This window comes from Equus caballus, chromosome 19, assembly GCF_041296265.1.
Source record: "Equus caballus isolate H_3958 breed thoroughbred chromosome 19, TB-T2T, whole genome shotgun sequence".
NCBI classification, from domain to species: domain Eukaryota; kingdom Metazoa; phylum Chordata; class Mammalia; order Perissodactyla; family Equidae; genus Equus; species Equus caballus.
The window spans coordinates 48,246,685-48,272,498 of record NC_091702.1 but is presented as its reverse complement, the minus strand read 5'-3'; the positions used below and the strand labels follow the sequence as shown (position 1 = coordinate 48,272,498).

At 33.6% G+C, this 25,814-nt stretch overlaps 1 protein-coding gene across 24 annotated transcripts in view; it reads left to right on the top strand.

The window, feature by feature from the left end:
- Nucleotides 1-25,814, top strand: part of STXBP5L (syntaxin binding protein 5L) — a 349,911-nt gene that overhangs the window by 110,197 nt on the left and 213,900 nt on the right. For 22 of the 24 annotated variants that reach the window (XM_023623677.2, XM_070243721.1, XM_070243724.1 and 19 more), the window contains exon 6: nucleotides 21,760-21,894. In XM_023623677.2, the coding sequence (XP_023479445.1) occupies nucleotides 21,760-21,894 (135 nt within the window). The remainder of the gene's footprint in view (nucleotides 1-21,759; nucleotides 21,895-25,814) is intronic. The other 2 variants (XM_070243728.1, XM_070243727.1) reach the window with 1 other exon arrangement.

Below are 25,814 nucleotides of genomic sequence, written 5' to 3'. Positions count from 1 at the left end.
TACTCCCATCATTATAGGCTTTTTTGTTTTAAATACTTTCTTACTTTTTTGCTTTATCTTTGCTTTATGCCCCAATCCTAAAATCAGCCATTTCTTCATTTTCATTTTATTGTATTAGAAACCAAGATATGGACACTGAATGTGCTCATTGCTACTGAACCATGGTTCCTTCTAGGCCCACTCAGCTAACACAGCAAGGAAATATATGTGTATGAACTAACCCATGTCTATATGCATATCTATAAATATTTATCTCTGTAACTGTTTGTGTTTATATTAAGGTACATATGAATTCATCCTGATGTCTCCAACTGTAATTCATTACCACATGGGTCATTTCTGCTTCCTCCCCTTGCTTGTCTGTAAATTTCCACTCAAACACCGAGAAACCTGGCTCCTACCATCCACTATCCATTTACTTAATTATTCAACTTCAGTATACATGTATATCAGTATCAGAATTATTAACCCATAGCCCTGTGGGAAACACCTTTATCAACTAGCGTATACTATTTATGTACAATTTCTTTTGTCTTCAGTCTCACAGTCTCCACTCATTTCCAAAATTACTTAGGTCAGTATCTTTTCCCCCAACTCTCTTCAGTGAGGTTGTTTCATACAATTGTAATAGAATTAGATTATCTTATCATAGTCTGCATTCCTTCCAGATATCCTTTGAATTCTAAAAATGATTTTTTTTTAAAATTCACGTACATTAAGGTTTATTCTTTGTGCAGCAAACTTGTACTGATTTAGACAAATGCATAACATCATGTATTCACCATTAAAATTTTTTAAAGAATAGTTTCACTACCCTAAAAATTCTGTGATTCACCTATTCAGCCCTCTCCCATTTTCCCTGAGCCTTTTGCCACCACTGCCTCTATAGTTTGCCTTGTTTAGAATGTTGTATAATTGTACTTTTATAGTATGCAGCCTTTTCAGATTATCTTCTTTCACTAAGCAATATGCATTTGAGTTTCCTCCATGTATTTTAATCACTTGATAGCTCATTTTTTTAATTGCTGAATAACATTCTAATGCATGGTTGTATCAGTTTGTTTACCCATTCACCTATTAAAGGACATCTTGGTTGCTTCCACTTTTTAGCAATCATGAATAGAGGTGATATAAAAATTTGCATGCAAATTTCTTTCTTTTCAGTTCAGTGGGAAAATAGATAGTACCAAAGTTAGTGGATCATATAGGACTATGGTTAGCTTTGTAAGAACCTGCCAAACTGTCTTCCAAATTGGCTGTCCATTTTGCATTCCCACCAGAAATGAATGAGAGTTCCTCTTGCTCCATATACTTGCCAGTGTTTGGTATCATTTGTGTTTTAGAATTTAGCCATTCTAATAAGTATGTAGTATCATCTCGTTGCTGCTGTATTTTCAATTCCCTAAAGACAGATGATGTTGAGCATCTTTTCCTCTGCTTATTCCCCATCTATGTATCTTCTTTGGTAAGGTATCTGTTCAGATCTTTTGCCCATTTAAAAATTTAGTCAATTGTTTTAAGAGTTTTTAAATATATTTTGGATACAAGATCTGTATTAGATATGTATTTTGCATATATTTTACCAAGTCTATGGCTTGTCTTTTAACTCTTTTAACAGTGTGTTTTGCACAGAAGTTTACGAATTTCATGAATTGCACAGAATTTTAATGAAGTCCAACTTATCACTTTTTATTTCATAGATTGTGCTTTTGGTGTTATATCTTAAAGTCATTGGCAAACCCAAGGTCATGTAGATTTTTCCTGTTTTTACTTCTAGAATTTGTGTGTTTTTGCATTTTACATTAATGTTTATGATACATTTTAATTTTTGTGAAAGATGTAAAGTTTGTGTTTAGATTCATTTTATTTTGTATATGGATGTCAAATTGTGTAAGTACCATTAATTAAGAAAAACTATCCTTTCTCCAATGAATTGCTGTTGCTTTTTCGTCAAAAATCAGTTGACTATATTTATATGAGTCTGTTTCTGGGCTCTGTAGTCTATTCCATTGATCTATGTGTCTATTCTTTTGCCAGTACAATGCTGTTTAGAGTATAGTTACTTCAAAATAAGTCTTGAAATTAACTAGCATGAGTCCTTCAATTTTGTTGTTGTCTTTCTGCTCATTCCTTCCCCCCTTCTCCTCTCTTATGACCTGCCCTGCTCCTCCTGCTCTCCCACCTCCTCCTTCTTCTGTTTGTATTGGGTTACTGGGTCTTTTGCCTTTCCATATAAACTTTAGAATTATTTTGTCAATATCTACAAAATAGTCTTCTGAGCTTTTGATTAGGATTGCATTGAATCTATATAACTAGTTGAGAATAATGGACATATTAAGAAAATCAAGTCCTCTAATCCATCAACATAGAATATCTTTCCATTTGATGTTTTTAAATCAGTTTTGAAGTTTTCTGCATATAGATCCTGTATATATGCTATTAGAATTATATGTATGTATCTTATTGTTTTTGGTGCTCTTAGGGATGGTATTGTGTTTTTAAATTCAAATTCCAATTGTTTATTTATATAAATAGGAAAGTAGTTGATAGCAATTGTCCTGTATCTGAAAGCTTACTGTAATTGCTTATTAGTTTTAAGAGGCTGTTTTTGTCAATTTTTTGGAATTTTCTACTTAGATGATCATGTATCCTGTGAATATAGACAGTTTTATTTCTCTCCAATCTATACAACTTTTATTTCTTTTGAATTCTAATATTTCATTGGCAAGGTCTTCCAATACAATATTAAAAAGGAGTGGTAGCTCTTTGACATCAGTCTTGAAAGGATCTTTTCAGACACCATGTCTTCTCAGACAAGGAAAACAACAGAAAGAATAAACACATGGGACTTCGTCAGACTAAAGAGCTTCTACAAGGCAAGGGAAAACAGGATTGAAACAAAAATACAACCCTCCAACTGGGAAATAATATTTGCAAATCATATATCCAACAAAGGCTTAATCTCCATAATATATAAAGAACTCACACAACTCAACAACAAAAGATCAAACAACCCAATAAAAAAATGAGCAGGGGACATGAACAGACATCTCTCCAAAGAAGATACACAGATGGCCAATAGGTCCATGAGAAGATGCTCGTCATCACTGATCATCAGGGAAATGCAAATCAAAGCTACACTAAGATATCACCTTACACCTGTTAGAATGGCTAAAATAAACCAAACAAAAAATAACAAATGTTGGAGAGGTTGTGGAGAAAAAGGAACCCTCATACACTGCTGGTGGGAATGCAAACTGGTACAGTCCCTATGGAAAAACAGTATGGAAATTTCTCAAAAAATTAAAAATAGAAATACCATATGATGCAGCCATCCCATTACTGGTTATATATCCAAAGAACTTGAAAACACAAATGCATAAAGATACATGCACCTCTATGTTCATTGCAGCATTATTCACAATAGCCAAGACTTGGAAGCAACCTAGGTGCCCATCAAGGGATGAATGGGTAAAGAAGATGTGGTATACACACATAATAGAATACTACTCAGCCGTAAGAATCTGCATTGAATCTGTAGATTGCTTTAGGAAATATGGACATTTTAACTATGTTGTTTCTGCCAATCCAAGAGCATGGAATATCTTTCCATTTCTTTGTGCCTTTTTCAGTTTCTTTCAGCAATGTTTTATAGTTTCAGTCTACAGATCTTTCACCTCTTTGGTTAAGTTTATTCCTAGATATTTTATTCTTTTTATTGCAATTGTAAATGGGATTATATTCTTAATTTCTCTTTCTGCTACTTTGTTCTTAGTGTATAGGAACACAACTGATTTTTGTATGTTGCTTTTGTATCCTGCAACTTTACCATATTCATTTATTATTTTTGTTATTTCAAAAAGTTTTTTGGTGTATTCTTTAGGGTTTTCTATATATAAAATCATGTCATCTGCAAATAGTGACAGTTTCAGTTCTTCCTTTCCAATTTGGCCATTTTATTTCTTTTTCTTGCCTGATTTCTCCGGCTAGGACTAGTTAAATAAGTGTGGTGAAAGTGAGCATCCTTGTCTGGTTCCTGTTCTTAGAGGGATAGCTTCAGTTTTTCTCCATGGAGAATGATATTAGCTCTGGGTTTTTCATATATGGCCTTCATTATGTTGAGGTAATTTCCTTCTATACCCATTTTATTCAGAATTTTAAAGATAAATGGATGCTGTGTCTTGTCAAAAGCTTTCTCTGCATCTATTCAGATGATCATGTGAATTATTCTTTTTTTTGTTAGTGTGGTATATCCCATTGATTGATTTGCGGTTGCTGAACCATCCTTGCATCCCTGGAATAAATCCCACTTGATCATAGCGTATGATCTTTTTAATGTATTGTTGTATTCGACTTGCTAGTATTTTGTTGAGAATTTTTGCATCGATGTTCATCAGTGGTATTGGCCTGTAATTTTCTTTTTTTGTGTTGTCCTTCTGTGCTTTTGGTATCAGGGTAACATTGACCTCATAGGATGAGTTAGGAAGCTTCGCCTCCTCTTCAATTTTTTGGAAGAATTCTTGCTTTCTTTTTTTTGAAGGTTATTAATTATTGATTCAATTTCTTCAATAGGTATAGGCCTATTCAGATTATCTATTTCTCTTTTTGTGAATTTTAGTAGTTTATGTCTTTCAAGGAATTAGTCCATTTCATCTAGGTTATCAAACTTGGGAACATAGACTTTTTCTTAGTATTCTTTAATGATCCTTTGAATATCCAAGGGATTAGTACAATGAGCCTCCCTATTTCTTATATCAGCAATTGTGTTTTCTCTCTTTTGCTCCTGATTGGCCTGGTTATAGGTTTATCAGTTTTATTAATTTTTTTGAAGAACAAGCTTGGTTTTGTTGATTTTCTCTATTGTCTTTTACTTCTCTAATTTTTACTATTTATTATGTTCTCCTTGCTTTAGGCTTAAATTGCTCTTTTTTCTATAGTTTCCTAAGGTTTAATGTTAGATTATTGATTTTAGATTTCTATTTTCTAAAATATTCATTTAGTGTTACAAATATCCCTGTAAGCACTGCTTTCAGTGCATGCAATAAATTTTGATTAGTTGCGTTTTCCTTTAGTTAAAAATTTTTTTGAGACATCTTCTTTGAGCCCTGCTTTATTTGGATTTTATCTCTAAATGTGTGGGTATTATCCAGCTATCTTTCTGTATTTGATTTCTACTTTAATTCCATCATGTTTTGAGAATGTACTTGTATAATTCCTATTTCTAATGTTTTTTAGGCTGTGTTTTATGATCCAGAATGTGTTTATCTTGGTGAATATTTCATGTGAGCCTGAACAGAATATTTTTTGCTGTTGTTATTTGGTGTAATCTATAAATGTCAATCAGAAGAAACAGATTGATGGTGATGTTTTAGTTGCCTGTATTCTTATTGATTTTCTGCCTCCTTGATCTATCAGTGACTGAAAGATGGGTGTTAGAGTCTCCAACTATGTTAGTGGCCTTTTCTTTTCTTACTTGCACTTCTATCATTTTTTCCTCATGTATTTTGACATCTGTTGTTAGGTGGATACACATTAAGGATTCTTATGTCTTCTTGGAGAATTGGCACTTTTATCATTATTTAATGCCCTTCTTTTTCCCTGATAATATTCTTTGTTCTGAAGTCGGCTTTGTCTAAAATTAATATAGCTACTTCAGCTTTCTTTTGATTAGTGTTATCATGGTATATCTTTCTTCTCCCTTTTACTTTTAACTACTCTGTGTCAGTATTTTTAGAGTTTTTGTTTATAGTAAGAGACTTCAGTACCCCACTTTCAGCAACGGATAGATCATCCAGACAAAAAAATCAATGAGCAAATAATAGACTTGAATGACACTTTAGACCAAATGGAGCTAACAAACATACACAGAACATTCCATCCAAAAGTGACAGAATGCACATTCTTCTCAAGTGCACTTGGAACATATTCCAGAAGAGATCACATGATAGCTTACAAAACATGTCTTAGTATACTTAAGAGAATTGAAATCATACCAAGTATATTTTCCAACCACAACTGTATGAAATGAAAAATCAATAGCAGAAAGAAAGCTGGAAAATTCACAAGTACAGTGATGTATCAGTTAATGACAGGGATACAGTTTTGGGAATGTGTTGTTAGGTGATTTCATCATTGTGTGAACATCATAGTGAGTACTTACACAAACCTAGGTCGTATAGCCTCCTACACACCTAGGCTATATGGTACTAATCTTATGGGACTACCATCAATATGCAGTCTGTCATTGATTGAATTGTTGTTATATGGTGCATGACTGTATGTGAAGATTAAACAATGTGATCTTGAATAACCAGTGGTTCAAAGAAGAAATCAGTAGAGAAATTAATACATATCTTTAAACAGATGAAAATAGAAGTACAATTTATTCAAAACCTATGGGAAGTTGCAAAAGCAGTTCTAAGGGGAAAGGGTGTAGTGATAAGCACCTACATTAAGAAAGAAGAAAAACCTCAGAAACCTCACTTTACACTTCAAACTAGAAAAAGAATAACAGAGTAAGCCCAAATTTAGAAGGTAGGAAATAACAAAGATCAGAGCAGAAATAAATGAAATAGAGACCAGAAAAACAGTAGAAAAGATCAATGATACTAAGAGCTATTTCTTTGAGAAGATATGCAAAAAACCCAATGTTTAGCTAGATTAGCTAAGAAAAGAAGAGAGGACTCAAATAAAGAAAATCAGTAATGAAAGAGGAAACATTATAACTGATACCATGGAACTGCAATGGATTATGAGAGACTGCTATGAACAAGTGTATGCCAACAAACTGGATAATCTAGAAGAGATGGATATATTCCTAAAACATATGCCCTTCCAAGGCTGAATCATGAAGAAATAAAAACTGCAAACAGAGCAATAATGAGTAAGGATATTGAATCAGTAATCAAAAACCTCCTGACACAGAAAAGTCCAGGACCAGATGGTTTTACAGATGAATTCTACCAAAATTTAAACAAGATTTAACACCATTCCTTCTCAAACTCTTCCAAAAAACTGAAGAGGAGGGAACACTCCTAAACTCATTTTATGAAGCCAGCATTACCCTGACACCAAAGCCAATAAAGACACTACAAGAAAAGAAAATTACAGACCAATATTTCTGTTGAATATAGACCAATATTTCTGTTGTAAAAATTGTCAACAAAATATTGGCAAACTGAGTTCAACAACACATTAAAAAGATCATTTACAGTGGTGAAGTGGGATTCATCCCTGGGATGCAGGGATAGTTCAGCATACACAAATCAATAAATGTGATATAACACATTAATAGAATGAAAGGTAATCATAGGATCATCTCAATAGATGCGGAAAAAGCATTCAGGAAAATATGTCTTTTCATGATAAATATAGATGGAATTTTTCTCAGCATAAAAAAGGCCATATATGACAAGCCAACAGGTAATGTCATACTCGATGGTAAAAGTTAAAATTCTTTCTTCTAAGATTAGTAACAAGACAAGAATGCCCACTTTTGCCATTTCTATTCCACATAGTACTGGAAGTCCTACTGTTTGCAGATGACATGATCTGATATATAGAAAAACATAAGCACTCCATTAAAAATCTTTTAGAACTAATAAATGAATTCAATAAAGTTCCAGAATACAAAATCAACCTACAGAAATCAGTTGTATTTCTATACTAACAATGAATTTTCTGGAAGAGAAATTAAACAAACAATCCCAGGGCTGGTCTGGTGGTGCAGCAGTTAAATTCGCATGTTCCGCTTTGGGGGCCCAGGGTTCGCTGGTTTGGATCCAGGGTGCGGACCTACGCACTGCTTGTCAAGCCGTGCTCTGGCAGGCATCCTACATATAAAGTAGAGGAAGATGGGCACGGATGTTAGCTCAGGGCCAGTCTTCCTCAGCAAAAAGAGGAGGATTGGCGGCAGATGGTAGCTCAGGGCTAATCTTCCTCAAGTAACAAGCAAACAAAACAGGCACAGAAATCAGTGGAACAGAATCAAGAGCCCAGAAATAAACCAACACACATATGGTCAACCAATTTTTGACAAGGGTGCCAGGAACACACAATGGGGAAAGGACAGTCTCTTCAATAAACGGTATTGGGAAAACTGAATATCCACATGCAAAAGAATGAAATTGGACCCTATCTTACACCACTCACAAAAACTAACTCAAAATGGATCAAATATTTAGATGTGAGACTCAAAACTGTAAAACTACTAGAAGAAAATATAAGGAAAAAGATCCTTGACTTTGGTCTAGGCAGTGATTTCTTGGACAAGTCACTAAAAGCACAGGCAACAAAAACTAAAATAAACCAGTGGAACTACATTAAACTAAATAGCTTCTGCATAGCAAAGGGAACAATCAACTTGAAAGGGCAACCTAGAGAATGGGAGAAAATATTCACAAACTATCTATCTGAAAGAGACTAATATCCAAAATATATAAAGAACTCGTATAACTCAATAGCAAAAAAGCAAGTAATCCAATTAAAAACATGGGGAAAGAATCTGACTAGACATTTTTCCAAAGAAGACAGAGAAATGGCCAACAGATATATGAAAACATGCTCAACACCTCTAATCATCTCAGGGAAATGTACATCAAAATCACAATGAGATGTCACCTCACACCTGCTAGGATAACTTTTATCAAAAAGGAAGAGATAACAAATATGGTTGAGGATGTAGAGAAAAGGAAACCCTTATACACTGTTGGTGAGAAAGTAAACTGATATAGCCATTCTGGAAAACCGTATTTTGAGGCTCCTCAAAAAATTAAAAATTGATCTACTATCTTATCTAGAAATCCCACTCCTCAGTATATATCCGAAGGAATTGAACTCACTATCTCAAGGAGATAGCTACACCACTATGTTCATTGAAGCATTATTCACAATAGCTAAGATGTGGAAACTACCTAAGTTTCCATCAATGGATGAATGGATAAAGAAGATGTGATTTATATATATATATATGCACAATGGAATTTTCAGCCGTAAGAGAAAAGGAAATCCTGCCTTCTGGAAACATGCCAGCTTTTGTTAAAATATAGGATGGTTGTTTTGTTTTGTTTTGTTTTGTTTTTTGAGGAAGAAGAGTTGAGGGCTGGGATCCAGCAGACCCAGGCTAGGCGGGGATCTGGGCAGGGCTTGAGGAGGAGGCAGGTGTAGGGGGACAGAAATGGGAGTCAGGGAGAAGAGGAGGCAGAGCTGGGAGGGGGCGTTGAGAAGTGGGACATGTGGGAGCAAAGAGGACTGGGTGAGGTTTGGGGCTGGGCAAGCCTGAGCCCTAGGTGATGCCCCCTCTGCTTAGGCTGGGAACTCACCAGGACCAGGCCCAGAGTCTCCAAGGTTATCAGTTCCCACCCCACCCAGAGAGTAATTGTCAAGGGGTTAGAGTTGAGGTCAGCTCCCTTTTGCTGTGTACTTTGGGAATACTGGACCCAGGGAAGGACAGAAAGTGCTTATCCCTAAATTTTCACTTAATCTTCCTTTCAATCCTTCCTCCGTTTGTGGATGAAAGAGGCCAACTGAAGTGCCAGGAATTGAACCTGCCAAGGTCCTTTTTTGAAGCCTATGTCTATGATCTATTCATTGAGATACCCCCTTCCCAAGGAAGCTTCAGGGAAGGAAACAGGCCTCCATGGCTCGCTACTCCCATAACTGCTCTCGCCATGATGAACATTCTCCTCCTCCCAAGGCAGTTGACTTTTAAACCCAGTTCTTCAAAACACCTCTCACCTCCACTCCCTCCCTCAACGAATCTTGAGGGCATTTTGCTAAGTGAGACAAGTCAGACAGAGAAAGACAAATACTGTATGATATCACTTATATATGGAATCTTAAAAAAACTGAACTTGTAAAAACAGAGAGTAGAAGGGTAGTTACCAGATGGAGGGGAATTGGGGAGATGTTTAAGGGTACAAACTTGCAACTGGTAGATAAATAAGTTCTGGAGATCTAGTGCACAACATGGTGATTATAATCAACAGTACTGTACTATGAATTTCAAAGATGCTAAGAGACTAGATCTTAGCTGTTCTCAACACAAAAAACGAAATGATAATTATGTGCTGCGATAAAGGTGTTAGCTAACACTATTGTAGTAATCATATTGCAAAATATAAATGTATCAAACTAACACCCTTTACAAATCAACCTTATACAATATTATGCCAATTATATCCCAATAAAAAATAAAAATGTATTGTTTTATAGGCAGTGAATATAGCTTATAACAAAGTATTCCTAAATCCTCCCTTTTGTCCATTATGACATTGTTTCCATTTAATTGATCTATTTGCAATAATCACACAATACATTATTACTATTATTACTTTAAAGATTTTAATTTTTCCTTTTTCTCCCAAAGCCCCCCAGTACATAGTTGTGTATTTTTAGTTGTGGGTCCTTCTAGTTGTGGCGCGTGGGATGCCGCTTCAGCATGGCTTGATGAGCAGTGCCATGTCCGTGCCCAGGATTCGAACTGGTGAAACCCTGGGCTGCTGAAGCAGAGAGCATGAACTTAACCACTCATCCCTGGGGCTGGCCTCCTTTATTATTACTTAAACAGATATTTATCTTTAAGATCAATTAAGAAAAAGAAAAGATGTTATTTTACCTTCATTTATTCCTTCTCTCAAGCTCTTCCTTTTTAAATGTAGATTCCATCTTCCTGAAAAACTTTAAACATTTCTTACCAGGCAGTTCTACTGGCAAAGAATTCCTTCCTTTTGTTTTCTGAGAATGTTTTTATTTCTTCACTTTTGGAGGATAATTTCTCTGGATATAGAATTTTAAGTTTGTGAGGGTTTTTTTCCCCAACACTTTAATTTTTTCATTCCACTCTCTTCTTTCTTTTGTGGTTTCTGATGAGAAGTCTGCTGTAATTCTTATCCTGTTTTCTCTATAGGTAATGTAGGTAAGGTGGCTTTTTCATCCCTTCTGGCTTTATTCAAGATTTTCCCTTTGTTATTTATTTTCTGCGGTTTGAATATGATATGCTTCAGTGTAGATTTTGTATATGCGTCCTTCATGATGTTCTCTAAGCTTCCTGGATCTGTGGTTTTGTTTCTGTTGCTAATTTTAGAAAGTTCTCAGTCATTATTGCTTCAAATATTTCTTATGTTCAGTTCTCTCTCTTCTGGTATTCTAATTATGTATATTTTACATCTTTTGAAATTGTCCCACAGTTCTTGGATATTCTGGATTTTTTTATTTGTATTTAAGTTTGGTGAGTTTCTAGTAACCTATGTTCAAGCTCACTGATTGTTTCCTTGGTTGTGTCCACTGTATTGATGAGCTCATCAAATGCATTCTTCATTTTGTTTGCAGTGGGTTTTTTTTTGTTTTTGCTAAGAAAGATTTACCCTGAGCTAACATCTGTTGCCCGTCTTCCTCTTTTTGTATATGAGCCACTGCCACAGCATGGCCACTGACAAACAAGTGGTGTACATCTATACGTGGCAACTGAACCTGGGCTGCTGAAGCGGAGCATGCCAAACTTAACCACTACACCACCGGGGCTGGCTTTGTTTACAGTGTTTTTGATTTCTAACATTTCCATTTGAATGTTTATTAGAGTTTACATCTCTCTGTTTATATTACCCATCTTGCATGTTGTCTACAATTTCCATTAGAGCACTTAAAATATTAATCATAGTTAAGCATATTAATAATTCTGTTATTTTTGTCACATCTGAGTCTGGTTCTCAGATGTTGCTTTGTCTTCTTGGACTATTTTTTCCCCCTTACCTCTTAGCATGCCTTGTGACTGTTTTTTGAGAGCTGGACTTGTGTGTTAGATAACAGGAATTGAGATAGATAAGCCTTTAGTGTGAGATTTTATATTGATCCAGTAAGAAGTTAGGCTGTATTGATGTTTTCTGTAGCTGTAGGTGCCAGAGGCTTAAAATTTCTCTAGTTATCTTAATTTCATCTTTCTTGTTTCTTGGTTTCCCTAAGAACTCCTTCTTATATAAAGTTTTTTGGGGTTGTAGTTTGTCTTGAGACTTCAATTCTCTCCTGGGTCCAATAGAAGTAATTGATTTTCTTTTTTTCTTTTTTAAAGATTTTATTTTTTTCCTTTTTCTCCCCAAAGCCTCCCAGTACATACTTGTATATTTTTCTTTGTGGGTCCTTCTAGTGGTGGCATGTGGGACGCTGCCTCAGTGTGGCTTTGATGAGCAGTGCCACGTCTGCGCCCAGGGTTCGAACCAACGAAACACTGGGCTGCCTGCAGCGGAGCACGCGAACTTAACCACTTGGCCACGGGGCCAGCCCGAATTGATTTTCATTTTGTTAGGCCTTTCTTTTCTTTTTTTTTTCTTTTTACCTTTCAGTTTTGAGAGTTTTAAAATTTATTCTAGATACTAGTCTTTTGTCAGATACGTTGTTTGCAAATATTTTCTCCCAGTCTGTCACTTGTATTTTCATCCTCTTACCAGGATCTTTCATAGAAAAATGGTTTTCATAGAGAAAGTTTTGATGAAGCCTAATTTATTAGTTCTTTCATTATAGATCATACTTTTGCACCACATCTAAGTACTTGTTGCTTAGTCCCAGATCCCAAGGATTTTCTGCTATTTTTTCTTGTAAAATTTTATATTTTACATGTAAGTGTGTTCTAAGTTAATTTTTATATAAGGTTTGAAGTTTAGTTGGAGATCCATTTTTTTTTTTTCTGAACAGATATCCAGTTCTCTAATACTGTTCATTGACCTCTTTTTCATTGGTTTTTCTTCCATGTTTGTCAAAAGTCAATTGAGCATCTTAAATGGGTTTATTTTTCTGTGTTCTTTATTTTCCATTGACCTCTATGTCTATCCCTCTGCCAATACCACACAGTCTTGATTACTGTAGCTATATATTAGGTCTTGAAATTGGGTAAACTGATTTCTCCCACTTTATTCTTCTTTTTCACAATTGCTTTAGCTCTTCTATTTTCTTTACCTTTACATATAAATTTTAGAATAAGCCTGTCTACAAAATCTACAAAATGTCTTGCCAAAGTTTTATAAAAATATGAATAGACATTTTTACTATGTTGAGTATTAAAAATTCGTGAACACAGTGTGTCTGTTTACTTAGATCTTTTATTTCTTTCATCTAGATTTTGTAGTTTTTAGCATACAAGTTCTATAATTGTTTTTTATATTTATACCTCAGTATATCATATTTTGAGTGATTTTAAATGGTATTGCATTTTTAATTTTAGCTTCCACATGTTCATTGCTAGTATATAGAAATACAGTTGAGTTTTATGTTTATTTTATATACTGCAACATTGCTGAACTCACTTATTACTTATAAGAGTTTCTTTGTAGATTCCTTTATAGTTTTATTTTTAGGTTTTCTATGTAGGCCATCATATTTTCTGCAGATAGGGAAGTTTTATTTCTTCCTTTCTGATCTACATGGCTTTATTTCCTTTTCTTGCTTTCTTGCACTGGCTAGAACTTCCAATACTATGCTGAAGAAGACTGATAAGAGCAGGTATCCTTGTTTTGTTCTTGATCTGAGAGGGAAAACATTTGATCTTTCATCATTAAGTATAATGTTAATTGTAGGGGGTTTTGTAGCTTCTCTTTATGAAGTTGATAAAATTCCCTTTGATATTATTTTCGGTAGCTTTTATCATGAATGAGTGTTTAATTTTGTGAAATGCTATTTCTGCATCAATTGATACGATCATGTCATTTTTCTGTTTCAGCCTGTTAATATGGTGAATTACATTGACTGATTTTTGAGTATTGAGCTAGCCTTGCATTCCTGGAATAAGTCCTTCTGGATCTTCTTATATATTATTGAATTCTATTTGCTAATCTTTTCTTAAGGACTTTCACGTCTGTATTTATGAGGAGTATTGGTGTGTAGTTTTCTTCCCTCTCCAGTTTTATTGAGTTATAATTGACAAAAATTGTATCTATTTAAGGTATACAAATTTGTTTTCTTTACTTTACTGTTTTAGTCTGATTTTACTCTCAGGTAATCCTGTTTTCCTAGAATGATTTGGGAAGTTTTCCCTCGTATATTTTCTGGGAGAGATTGCTACAATTGGTGTTGATTATTCTTTAAATGTTTGGTAAAATTTTATCGTGAAAACATCTGGGCCTGTAGATTTCTTTTCTGGAAGTTTAAAAATTATTAATTAAATTTTCTTAATAGTTATAGGACTATTCATTATATTTCATATTTGGGGAATTGTACTAATTTGTGCTTCTTGAGAAATTTGTCTATTTTATCTAAGTTGTCGGATATACTTGTATAGAGTTACCATATTTAAGTTTGATCTGTAGTGATATTCCTTGTTTCATTCCTAATATTGATAAATTGTCTTTTCTTCTTTTTGCCTTGTCAATCTTGTTAGATAATTTTCAATTTTATTGAACTTTTCAAGGAAACTGCTTTTGTTTCGTTATCTCTATTGCTTTTCTATGTTTCAATTTCATTGATTTCTGCTCTTTATTACTTCCTTTTGTCTACTTGGTTTGGGTTTATTTTGCTCTTATTTTTCTAGGTTCTTGAGGTGGGAGTTTAGTTATTGATTTGAGGCTTTTCCTCTTTTCTAATGTAAGTATTTATTGCTGTAAATTCCCTCTTAGCATTGGTATAGCTGTGTTCCACAAAACAACTTCTTAGTCCCATAGATTAGAAGAGTGTTGCTTAGTTCCAAGTATTTGGAGATTTTTTCTATTATCTTTTTTTGTTGTTGATTTTTAGTTTGATTCCATTGTGTTTAGAGAACACATTCTATATGATGAATTATTTTAAATTTGTTGAGCTTTGTTTTTTAGCCCAGGATGTGGTTTATCTTGGTATATGTTTTGTGGATGCTGGAAAAAATTTTCTATTTTGTTGTTGTTGTTTGGCAAATCGTTCTGTAAGTGTTGATTAGTTCCTGTTGGTTGATGGTTGTGTTGAGTTCTTCTGTATCTTTACTGATTTGCTAGAAACAGGTGTTGGAATCTCTTACTAGAATCATGGATTCTCTTTCTCTTTTTTCAGTTCTATCAGTTTTTGCTTCACATGTTTTTCAACCTGTTTTTTGGTGCATGCACATTTAGGGTTGCTATGTCTTCTTGGTGGACTGACCTTTTTATCTTTGCATAATGTCTCTCTCTGTCTCTGGTCATTTTCTTTCTTCTGAAATCTTTTTTATCTAACATTAATATAGCCACTCCTGCTTTCTTTTGATTAATGTGTACACAATGTATCTTTGTCCTTTTTTTTAATTTCAGCCTACCCATGTCAATATATTCTAAGTGAGTTTCTTGTAGATAGAATATAGTTAGCTAGGTAATGTTTTTTAATTCACTCTCCCAGTCTGTGTCTTTAATTGATGTTTACATTTTATGTAATTATTAATATATTAGGGCTTAGGTTCTCATTTTATTTTTTGTTGTCTGCTTGTTTTCTCTATTTTTCATTTATCTGATTTTTTTCTTGCCTTCCTGTTGTTTAATTGAACATTTTTTAAGAATTCCATTTTGATATATCTATAGTTTACTTTTTAGTGTATCTCTTCGTATTGCCTCACTTCTTTGGTGGTTGCTGTAGACATTTTATTATATGTAAACAACCTATCACAGTCTACTGCTGTTGAATTTTCCCAGATAGAATGAAGTATAGAGAGCTTTCCTTTCTTTAGTTCCCTCATTTATAATAAATTTTCTTCTCTATTAGAAGAACCACATCAGACTGTCTTATAAGTTTTGCTTCAACTATCAAACATAATTTAGGAAACTCAGAGAAGGAAAATGTATTTACCCATATTTATACTCTCTGTTGTTTTTCCTTCACACTTGATATTCAAAATCTTCTCCTTTTATCATTCCTTTCTATTTAGTGAACTCCCTTTAACCATTCTTTTAAAGTTGGTTTTTTAGTGACAGATTTTTAGTTTTCCTTCACCTAATAGTGATTTTCATGATTCTTCATGATTTCTCCTTTATTCCTGAGAGAGAGTTTTGGTGGATATAGAATTGTGGATTGGCAGTTCTTTTCTTTAAGCACTTGAGTAGTGTTCTAATTCCTTCTAACCTCCTGTTTTCTGATGAGAAATCTACTGTCATTGGAATGTTTCCCCTATGGTTAAGGTATTGTTTCTCTCTTGCTGCTTTCAGGATTTTTAAAATTCTTTTTAGTTTCAGATGTTTGGCTATGATCTATCTTGGGTTTATTTCTTTAGGTTTATCCTGTTTGGTTTTTCTGTTTCTTAAATCCTTTAGTTTGTCTTTTGTCAAATTTGGAAAGTTTTTAGACATTATTTCTTTGATTACTTTTTCAGTCCCATCTTTACCTTTCCTTCTGGGACCCTGCTAACATGACTGTTACATCTTTTGTTTTTGTCCCACAAGTTTCTGAGTCTCTGGCATTTTTTCTTTACATCTATTTTCTGCTGTTCAAATTGCGTGATCTGTATAGTTTCATCTTTTGGTTCACTGAGTCTTTCTTCTGTCCCCTCCATTCTACTGTTGAACTCGTCCATAGGTTTTTAAATTTTCTTTATCATATTTTTCAGTAGGAAAATTTGCATTTGGTTCTCCTTTTAATCTCCTGTTTCTTTGCTGAGACTTTCTAGTTTTTCTCATTTCATTTCATTCATAATTGCTTGTTGCATTTTTATGATAGCTCACTTTAAATATTTATAAGTAGGGGCCAGCCCAATGGCACAGTGGTTAAGTGTGCACGTTCCGCTTCGGCGGTTTGGGGTTTGCTGGTTTGGATCCCAGGTGCAGACATGGCACTGCTTGGCACACCATGCTGTGGTAGGTGTCCCACATATAAAGTAGAGGAAGATGGCCACGGATGTTAGCTCAGGGCCAGCCTCCCTCAGAAAAAGGAGGATTGGCAGCAGGGCTAATCTTCCTCAAAAAAAAAATATTTATAAGTGAATTCTAACATCTGTATCATCTTGGTGTTGGTTTCTATTGCCTTTTTTCATTCAAATAGATATTTTCCTATTTCTTGGCATGATGAGTGATTTTTTATTAAAACAGGACATTTTGGATATTATGTTCTGACACCCTAGGTCTTATTTGAACCTTCTGTTTTGGGTGAGTTGTTTTGACATTGCTCTGGCAGGGAAAGGGCAAATCTCCTCTTGTTCCTAATAGATGTGAATAGGAGTTCAAGTTCCTTAACTGTCCTTCACTAACCCCTGAGATAGGGAGAGGCACTTAGTTTCTCCTGGTTGGGATGGGATTGTGTCTCTCCAGTATACTTCTACTTGTATCACCCCGACCAACAGATCAGTGCCTCTTTCCTGCTCCCTACATGTCCTCCAGTGACTCAGTTCTCTCATTCAGAAATTGAAATAGTCTATGAATTTAGAGGAATGTAGAAAATATTGTTTCATTTGCTATAGGAGAATGAGAATAAGCTCAGAGTTGCATTTGCCAGAATTCATGATATTATTCCCTATGGAAGTTCAGAGATTTGACTTATTTTTAAAATTTGACTTAGGTTTGATAGTTTTGGAACTATTACAGACAACAAAATCAATTTTTACTGTCTGGTTAGTTGATTAATAGCCCATTAAGACCGTGAATGAAATTCAGTGAAATTTTCACTTATCTGTTTAATTTAGTCTCTTGTATTATAATTCTAGTTGGGTACAGGGTGTCCAAAATTATCAGATTTTTTTCTTAAAGAAATTTTAATTCTTAATTTTCTCTTTTATGTGATTTGAACTTTTCCACTAAAATTCCTAAATGTCAGTCTTTGACTTAAGATGCTGAGGGAATCTTAGGGTAGCTATCTGTCCCTTTCCCTGGCTGTTGTTTGGTTCCTATCATCATCATTGTTATAATCATCATTAGATCTTTTGGGGAGACTACATAGCAACAAGGCTTTCTGCCTACTAAGGCTTTATCCCTACTACTAACTTAGTAATTGAGATTCTTATTCTAAAACTTGAAGAGTAAGTAAGCAGCAGTCATTCAGCCACAGGACAGTCTTTCTTAGAAAGTAGTTCATAGGTTATCTGTATCAGAATCGCCTAGAGAAGTGCTTCCTAAACTTTAATGTGTATATGACTCACCTGGAGGATCTTCATAAAATGTAGTTTCTGATTCTGGCGTAGGACATGAGATTCTGAATTTCTACTAAGCTTCTAGGTGATGTCCATGCTGCTGGTCTGTGGACTTCATTTAGAATAGCAAGTACTGGATACTTGTTAAAATATCAGTCATATGTCTCATTCCAGGTCCATGAAGTAGAATTTGTGTGGCTGGGATCTTGGAATATGCATTTTAATGAGATATTTATTTATACCAAAGATTAAAAATTGTTGCTATAATTTAGTGATTCTTAACTGTGGTTGTGCATCAAAACCACCTAGGAAGAGTTTTAAAACAGTGTTGCTAGATATTGCCTCAGAAGTCCTGAATTGTAATCTCTGGCATTTTTAATATGCAGAATCATTATACACATGATTCTGAGTGTAACCAGGTTGTAAAGCATAGTTATAAATATTATGGAGGGGACTGGAGACATTGTCATCATGTCTGGTAGTAGAGGTTTCACCCAAAATCCAGAGAAAAAAATAGGACTAAAATGGAACTATGTTAGAACTTGAGGGGAAAAAGTTTCAAAGTTGAAATCTCCCACTTAATTTCATATGGCATAATTTCTGTAATTTTAAACCATTTCCTTTTTTTAAAATATATTTTTGGCTTATGTATTGACAGTGCTTCTCAAAATAAGGTCTATGGGCATAGTCCTCGGGTTCTGAATTTTTCACAGTAATTTTTGATGTAATATTTTTACTTTTATAAGCAGACAAATAGAAACAATCTGAGTGATTTGAATAAACCCTTTTATGCAAAAATACTGCCACACGGCTCCAATATGTGAAGTTAAATTTGCATTTGTGGTTGTGTTGGCACCAACTGGTGTTGTTTTAATTGTTGTGGATTAATAAAATAACAAAAATTGGACTATGCACATGTATCATGTATTCATGCCAAATGATTGTAAAATTACGTGGTGGTGTACTATACGATAGAGTTCAAAGCTGTTCAAGTAGAGGCAAGTGGTGAAAGAGAAGCACTGAGTAAGTATTGACACACCAAATTCAAAAGAACCTGTGCAGTCAGAACCATATCCATATTGTGGGGTTGTTTTATTTCTGTAAAAAAATTGATCTGTCACATAAATTAATATCATTAATTTGAATTCTAGTTTTAGTTTTATTTGTACTCAATTTGTATGTTTTGTTTTATGCATATATAAGAGCTGTAAGTATGGGGGATTTATGTCTTATTTCATTTTTATGTGTAAGTTAAAAAAATTATAAAAGTCAAAAGTGAGGATCAGCCAAAAAATTTTAAAGGCCTGTGGATTGTTCAAGCTTGAGAAACGTTTATTTTGTTTCATATCATTATGTAACGTATATATCAAATCACAGAGTTATTTGATCTTTAATGGCCCAATTCAAATACAATTTTCTACATTAGCTTTCCTTGATTTCCTTTACTGGAATTTATCCCTCCCTCCTTTGACCTCTTTATAGCAATTAAAACATTTTACTTTTATTTTTCTTACTTGTCCACTTGTCTTATCTCTCCTATTAGAGGATATGTTTTTTGAGGGAAAAAGAGTGGTTGTGTTGTAAGCAAGGACAGTACTTTTTATAAAGACTTATTCAGTGAAGGTTGAATAAATGGATGAATGTATGGAAGACTAAGAATGTCTTAGATAATTTACTATAGGAAAATGATAGTGAACATGGATATAGGAACAAGATTATTTTTCCAAGGCTCACATATAACAGAAAATCCTTCATCTTGCAGGTGGTGGTGGTAAAAGTACATTGCAAATGAAAGTGTAACTATTAAATACAGTAAATTAAGTTCTGTAAAAGTATTGATTAGTCACTTAGGGTTATCGAATATACAGCACAAGTGTAATCATGCCCTCTCTCTCACCTATGTCAGACTTCTTAAGGATTTACATTATTCTTTTTTATTGGGTTCAGATAAAGTCTGGGAATCTTTCTTAATTACTTGTTTAACCACTATCCACCAGTTGGACATTGGGCATAAGATGAAACTCTTTTGCCATCAAGGGTTTAGTTTCTTGTCAAAAAGAATGAGGAGAAAAGTAGTATTGGTTCAAGGAATAGTTCTAATTCTGTTTGGATCTTCTTCATGTATTCCATTGTTCTTGTACCATAAAATCTGTCTATATTAGAATTCTGCCTCTTGCTTTTGTTCTTGTTACTGAAACCTAACCATTCTTAGACTTTTCTTCTTAACCTTGTAAATGACTATGTAATATTGAAGTTTGCTCTTTTTCTATCCAAACTGCTATATTTGTGTCTACTTGTATGAGATTAGTGTTTTTTTCTACTCTCCCTATGATTCAGAAAGGGTGATCTTATATCCTCTTTCAAATGAATGTCCTCTTTCTACTTAGATTGAATTGAAAATTTATCCTTCATTGCCTAGAAACATGAGCATCAAGTTGTTTCCTGTGGAACATTATTAAATATCCCTTGGCAACAGCAATTCTAAACTTTTGGTTTTAATCAGAATTGTCTAATATCATATAGGTTACACTTTAATTAGATTGTCAGTTAACTCTCTGAGTATGTAATAGCAGGGCGTCTAGTTTTTTGGATGTAGTGTACAAGGTGCTTTCAGCAGAATACTTTTGGATAGATGAAGTTTGGTTTAGAGAAGTAGGCTGTTGAATAATTTGGTGAACCACACTGAGAATATAAATTTGACAGACTGGATGCTTACTCTCACATAAAGAGGTATAAGATGGAATCTTACTGGCAATTTACCATTCACATTCCTTTTTTTTAAATTATTATTCCGTATTTGTCTGCCTGGCGTCAGAATTCTATCCAGCTCTTCTAACAATTTACCAGCTCCTTTTCTGAGTAAACTCTAGGAAATATTATGATTCACTAACAAGTTCTGGCAAGGGATAACTATGAACTTATCTCCTTTGTCTTTTTAAGAGTGATTAAGGACCATGAGTAGGCCGTACTAGAAAGTGATGATGTTATGAGTAGAAGACTCTGGCAAGTTCTCAGATTTCATATACGGGAGTCATGGTTGCTCTGACTATGGGACAGGTTCCCAGAGCTGATCAGAAAGCCCATTGTTAAGATAAAGGCAGAAGAAAAAAAATAAGAGAAGAGCACAGTGAATCTCTGACCTTACAAGCTTTCTTTATACTACTACTTAGATGCCAAGCATCTGAATAAAAAGTAAATACTTTATCATCTCATGTAGACATAGCTACAAACTCTCTGAGGACTCTGAAATTTATGTTTCAATTGTACCTAATTTCCATTTGAACTGAATATTACCCGAAAAACTAAGTAGACAATGTAACTTGGTAGAAAGATGGTACATTTGCAACCAAACAGGAATGGATTTGAATCCCAGCTTTGCCACTTATTAGCTGTTGGTCCTAGGCAAGTAAAAATAAAAATTCTTGGCCTCAGTTTCCTCTTTGTAAAACAGAAATATATATCTGTCTTGTAGTGCTGTTTTCAGAATTAGAAATAATATATATTAATGCCCATGTCAGATACTTATTTAATAGTGGTTCTTATTGTCATTATTTTTAGTAATATATTCTATTGTTATTTATCCTATACCCTCTACTATAACTAAATGCTACTTGAGTATATAGTAAATTTTATTGTTTATATAGCTATCATTACATAATAAGTGTGAGGAAAATATTATGCTGACCAGACATAAAATTTAGATATTTTAATTGTAATTTTCTTTCTTTCAGAATTACTTACTGTCATCTACCTTTCCAGAGTAAATGGCTCTATGTTGGAACAGAAAGAGGAAATACACATATTGTAAATGTTGAATCTTTCATTCTTTCTGGATATGTTATCATGTGGAACAAGGCAATTGAACTGTAAGTTTAAACTTGAATATCACTTTATTTGGCTTAAATATTTCATAGGGTTATGTAACATATATATCAAATTGCAGTTATTTGAAACATCTATAGCAAATTTATGATTAATTTGAGTTAAAAGTTTAGCTAAAATAATTTAAAACTATAAAGGCTTTTAAAAATAGATATTGTAGTATTAACAAATGCTAATTTTAGACTTTCTAAATACTGTAAATAGTTAAGGGTTATATATGCAAAATTTGATGATAAAATAGTAAGGCTCATTCTGAAAGTTATACATGAAATCATCTCATTTCTTTGTAGTCAACCTTCGTATAGCCACTTCCAACAGGAATGACAAGTGGATTATGACTACATTTAGTTTTACGTAAAAGTCATGATCAGTTCACATATTTTTTAATGCTGGCAGGTTATTCTTCACTTGCCTCATTAACATATTGTTGTGGTTCAAAAGAGAATCAGTTTATCAGTATATTTCATGTTGTGATGTATACAGCTATTTGGGTATGTGGTTGATGGCAATTATCACTTTGACTTTGGCACTGATATTTAAGTTTCTGCACATGTAAAATGTGAAGTACTTAAATGTGAAACTTCATGAAATTCCAAGCCATCTGTTTGTAATATATACACAAACAATTCTACTGATTAATGTGTTTATAGAACCTTTTAAAAATTTAATATTAGTACAAATAGTAATAGATACATCATTTGTGTTCAGTTAACACAAATGAGCTACTAAAGTAATTAAAAAGAATTTATCTAAACAAATCAAATATTTTGCCACTCTTGCAATGTTGTTTACATATTCCTTTATTAACAAATCCTTGTCATAGTACAAATTAATACTACCTGAACTAATGACTTATGCTTTACCTATATGTATTCATATAGTGTATACTTTATGATATCAGGACTAATTAAGAGTTTCAAAACATTATAAAGGAGAGTAAAATTAGGAGAAATTAAAGAAGTAAATAAGGCACTTTTATTTTTCATAGTATGATCTTATACATGCATCAGAATAGAATCTACTGTTTATATAAATTCAGTGTTTATAGAGTTGTACATGCCTCTGAAAATGTCCTTGAAATATCCTCGAGAAATTATTAGTAGTCGACATCACCTCCTGACTGTTTCTTGGTTTATTTAGACCAGATTTCCAAAAGTATTTTCCATTGAATTATAGTTCCATTGTGATAGATAGAATTTGTAATGTCAACTTCCAGTCTCCCAGAACTGTCTTTTAATTGCTTTTTACCTCTTGATATACATTAGAAAATGCATACCACTTCCTGTTATTATGTGTCAAATGTATGGGACAATAATAAAATATGTATTAATTAAAAGAGTCATTTCATAAATAGAATTTTAGGTACAAATGTTAACAATTGGTTTTCTAAGTATGACAAATACTGAATTGTCTTTAGGAGATATGTGAGATTATTCCTGTTTTAAGTCCTTACTTGAAATACTTTTCATTCAATGTTTGTTATTTTTCAGCTTGTTTCTGTTTTTAATGAATTTCTAATTGTAATTTTAGGCAATCTCCCAAATTATAGATAGTTTGTGTTCCCAAAATGTGGATATTGATTATTTGGAAACTGGAACACATTTTCCATGAAAACAGTGATGTTTGTAGAATACCTCATAAAATAGTAGTATAGAACTAAACTGAGATTACAAAAATATTTTTATGAGAAAATGTATTCCACATTATAGCACAGAAATATCTGTTTCTGGAGGGCAGCTCTAGTTTTTAAAAAAATGCAACCTATTTTTCCTACATATGATTAAAACTAGAGCATGAAATTCAGAATTAAATCATAAATACAAGGCTTGTATTTAGCTAACAATCATTCAAACATGTTTAATGAGTACTATGGTATGCTAGTTACTGGAAGCAGCTATAAACTGGTAAGACATAGTTTCTGTCCTCTTGGGGCTTCCAGTCTATAATGGTGAGATTAAGTAAAAAGGCAATTACAATATGTTGGAAACATAATGTGGCAATCTCATAAAGAGGCTATCTACTATAGACATGGGGTCTCAGAGAAGTGTCTGTGAAGGAAGTTACATCTAAAGTGAGATATGAAGGATGAGTTTCAGTTAGATGACTGAAGAATTGAGAGAGAGGGGTGAGAGTGTTCCAGGAAGAGGGAAAAGAAGATTTAAAGGATGGGAAATGAGAGAATTTTTGTTTCATGCACAAAATTTTAAGTAGTTTAATTGATTGGAATGGCTAGAGGAGAGGGTGTCAAGAGATAAAGCTGAGGAGTAATCAGGGTATATAATATGAAAGACCTTGTAAGCTAATTTGAGAAGTTTGAACTTTATCTAAGGCCAGGAGCTAGATTTTAAAGAGTTGTAAGCAGAGAATTGACTTGATCAAATTTTCATTTAGGAAGACTACTCTGAATGCAGGTATGGAGAAATGATTGAAGAGAGAAAAGAATATATTCTTGGTAAAAATTATAATGGTGGATTTAGGAGTGGACATAAGTTGACATATTAAAGAAATAGAAGATAAGAGAGGCAAGACTTGGGTATTGTAGGAAGACTTAAGAATAACAGAGAAGAATTAAGAGTGATCCCAAGGTGTTTGCCCTGTGCAACTGTGTAGATAGAAGTATCATTTAGTGAAAGAATGCAGGAGATTGAGCAGGTTGGGAGTAAAATAATGAGTTCAATTTTAGGTAGGTTGAGTTATATATGTTTATAAGACATGCAAATAGAATAGGTATGGGAGAATGGTAGGAAGTGGGATATATGGATCTGAAGGTAGTGAGATCAGAATTTACATGGTCATTGAAACCATGAGAATAGATGAGGTTCTGCGTGAAAAGTATATAGAAAAGAGGTAGCAAACTAGTAGACAGTGAACCCATTCTGACTCATAGATATGTTTTGTTTGGCCATCATTTAAATATGTTCTGAATTATTAGATTCTAATATTTAAAAATTGGTAGAGTAAAAATAAAAATGTGGATTTCTAGCTTCTCATGAAAAAAATCCATGATGAGACAATCCTAGTCCAGTATTCTTGAATGGCAGTCAGTAATCAACTAGAACTGAGTAACAACTTTCCTTTTGTAGGTGGATATTGTGCTATCCATTTTGGCTCAGTTCTTATTCAGCCTATGTAACTCCTTTGCGATACCTGCCTGGCTCCTGTGGGCTCTTGAATTCATGACCACATATAATATGAGAATAGTTGTCAGTTTAAGGACAGAATACAAAGGAATACCAATATTTAAAATACAAGAGGAGAAAGTCCACAAAGGAAACTATAAAGAAGCCATTGTGGTGAATGAGAGGAAGAGAAATAAATAGAGCTACTCAGAAGAATTACCGGGCATCAGTTAAAGGGATATTACATGAATTTAAGCTCATTGATAATTCTATCTAAAGTGATTTTTGTGGGATTTACAGAATCCAGAGTACATAGATGCTTTTTTATTTTTTAACTCAATTTCTAATGGCCATATGTTTTGCAAGGAATGATTTGTAGTTTTTGGAAGTCTAATGTTAGGGAAAAAGTCAGAAAAAATACATCAAAATGTTAATAGTCATTATATCTAGGCAGAGAAATAATATGAGAGAGGTTTTTTCCTCTTAAGTTTTGGTATCTTCTACGTTTTGTTTTGTTTTTTACAATCAATAATATTTCTTCTATATTCTTAAAAAGTCATTACAAATAACTGAAGTTTAATGCTAGATTATTTTCTGAGTGTTTTTTAGAGTCTGATACTCTAAATGGAAGAATTAGACTCTTCTAATGGAAGAGTCTTGCATATAGTCTGGTGTTTTTCATGGTATGTTTCAATGATTCCCTTAATATGGTCAATGATAAAGGATTCTATGGACCAATAATTTTGGAAAATATTCAAGTTTGCAATGCTTATTTGCATAATATG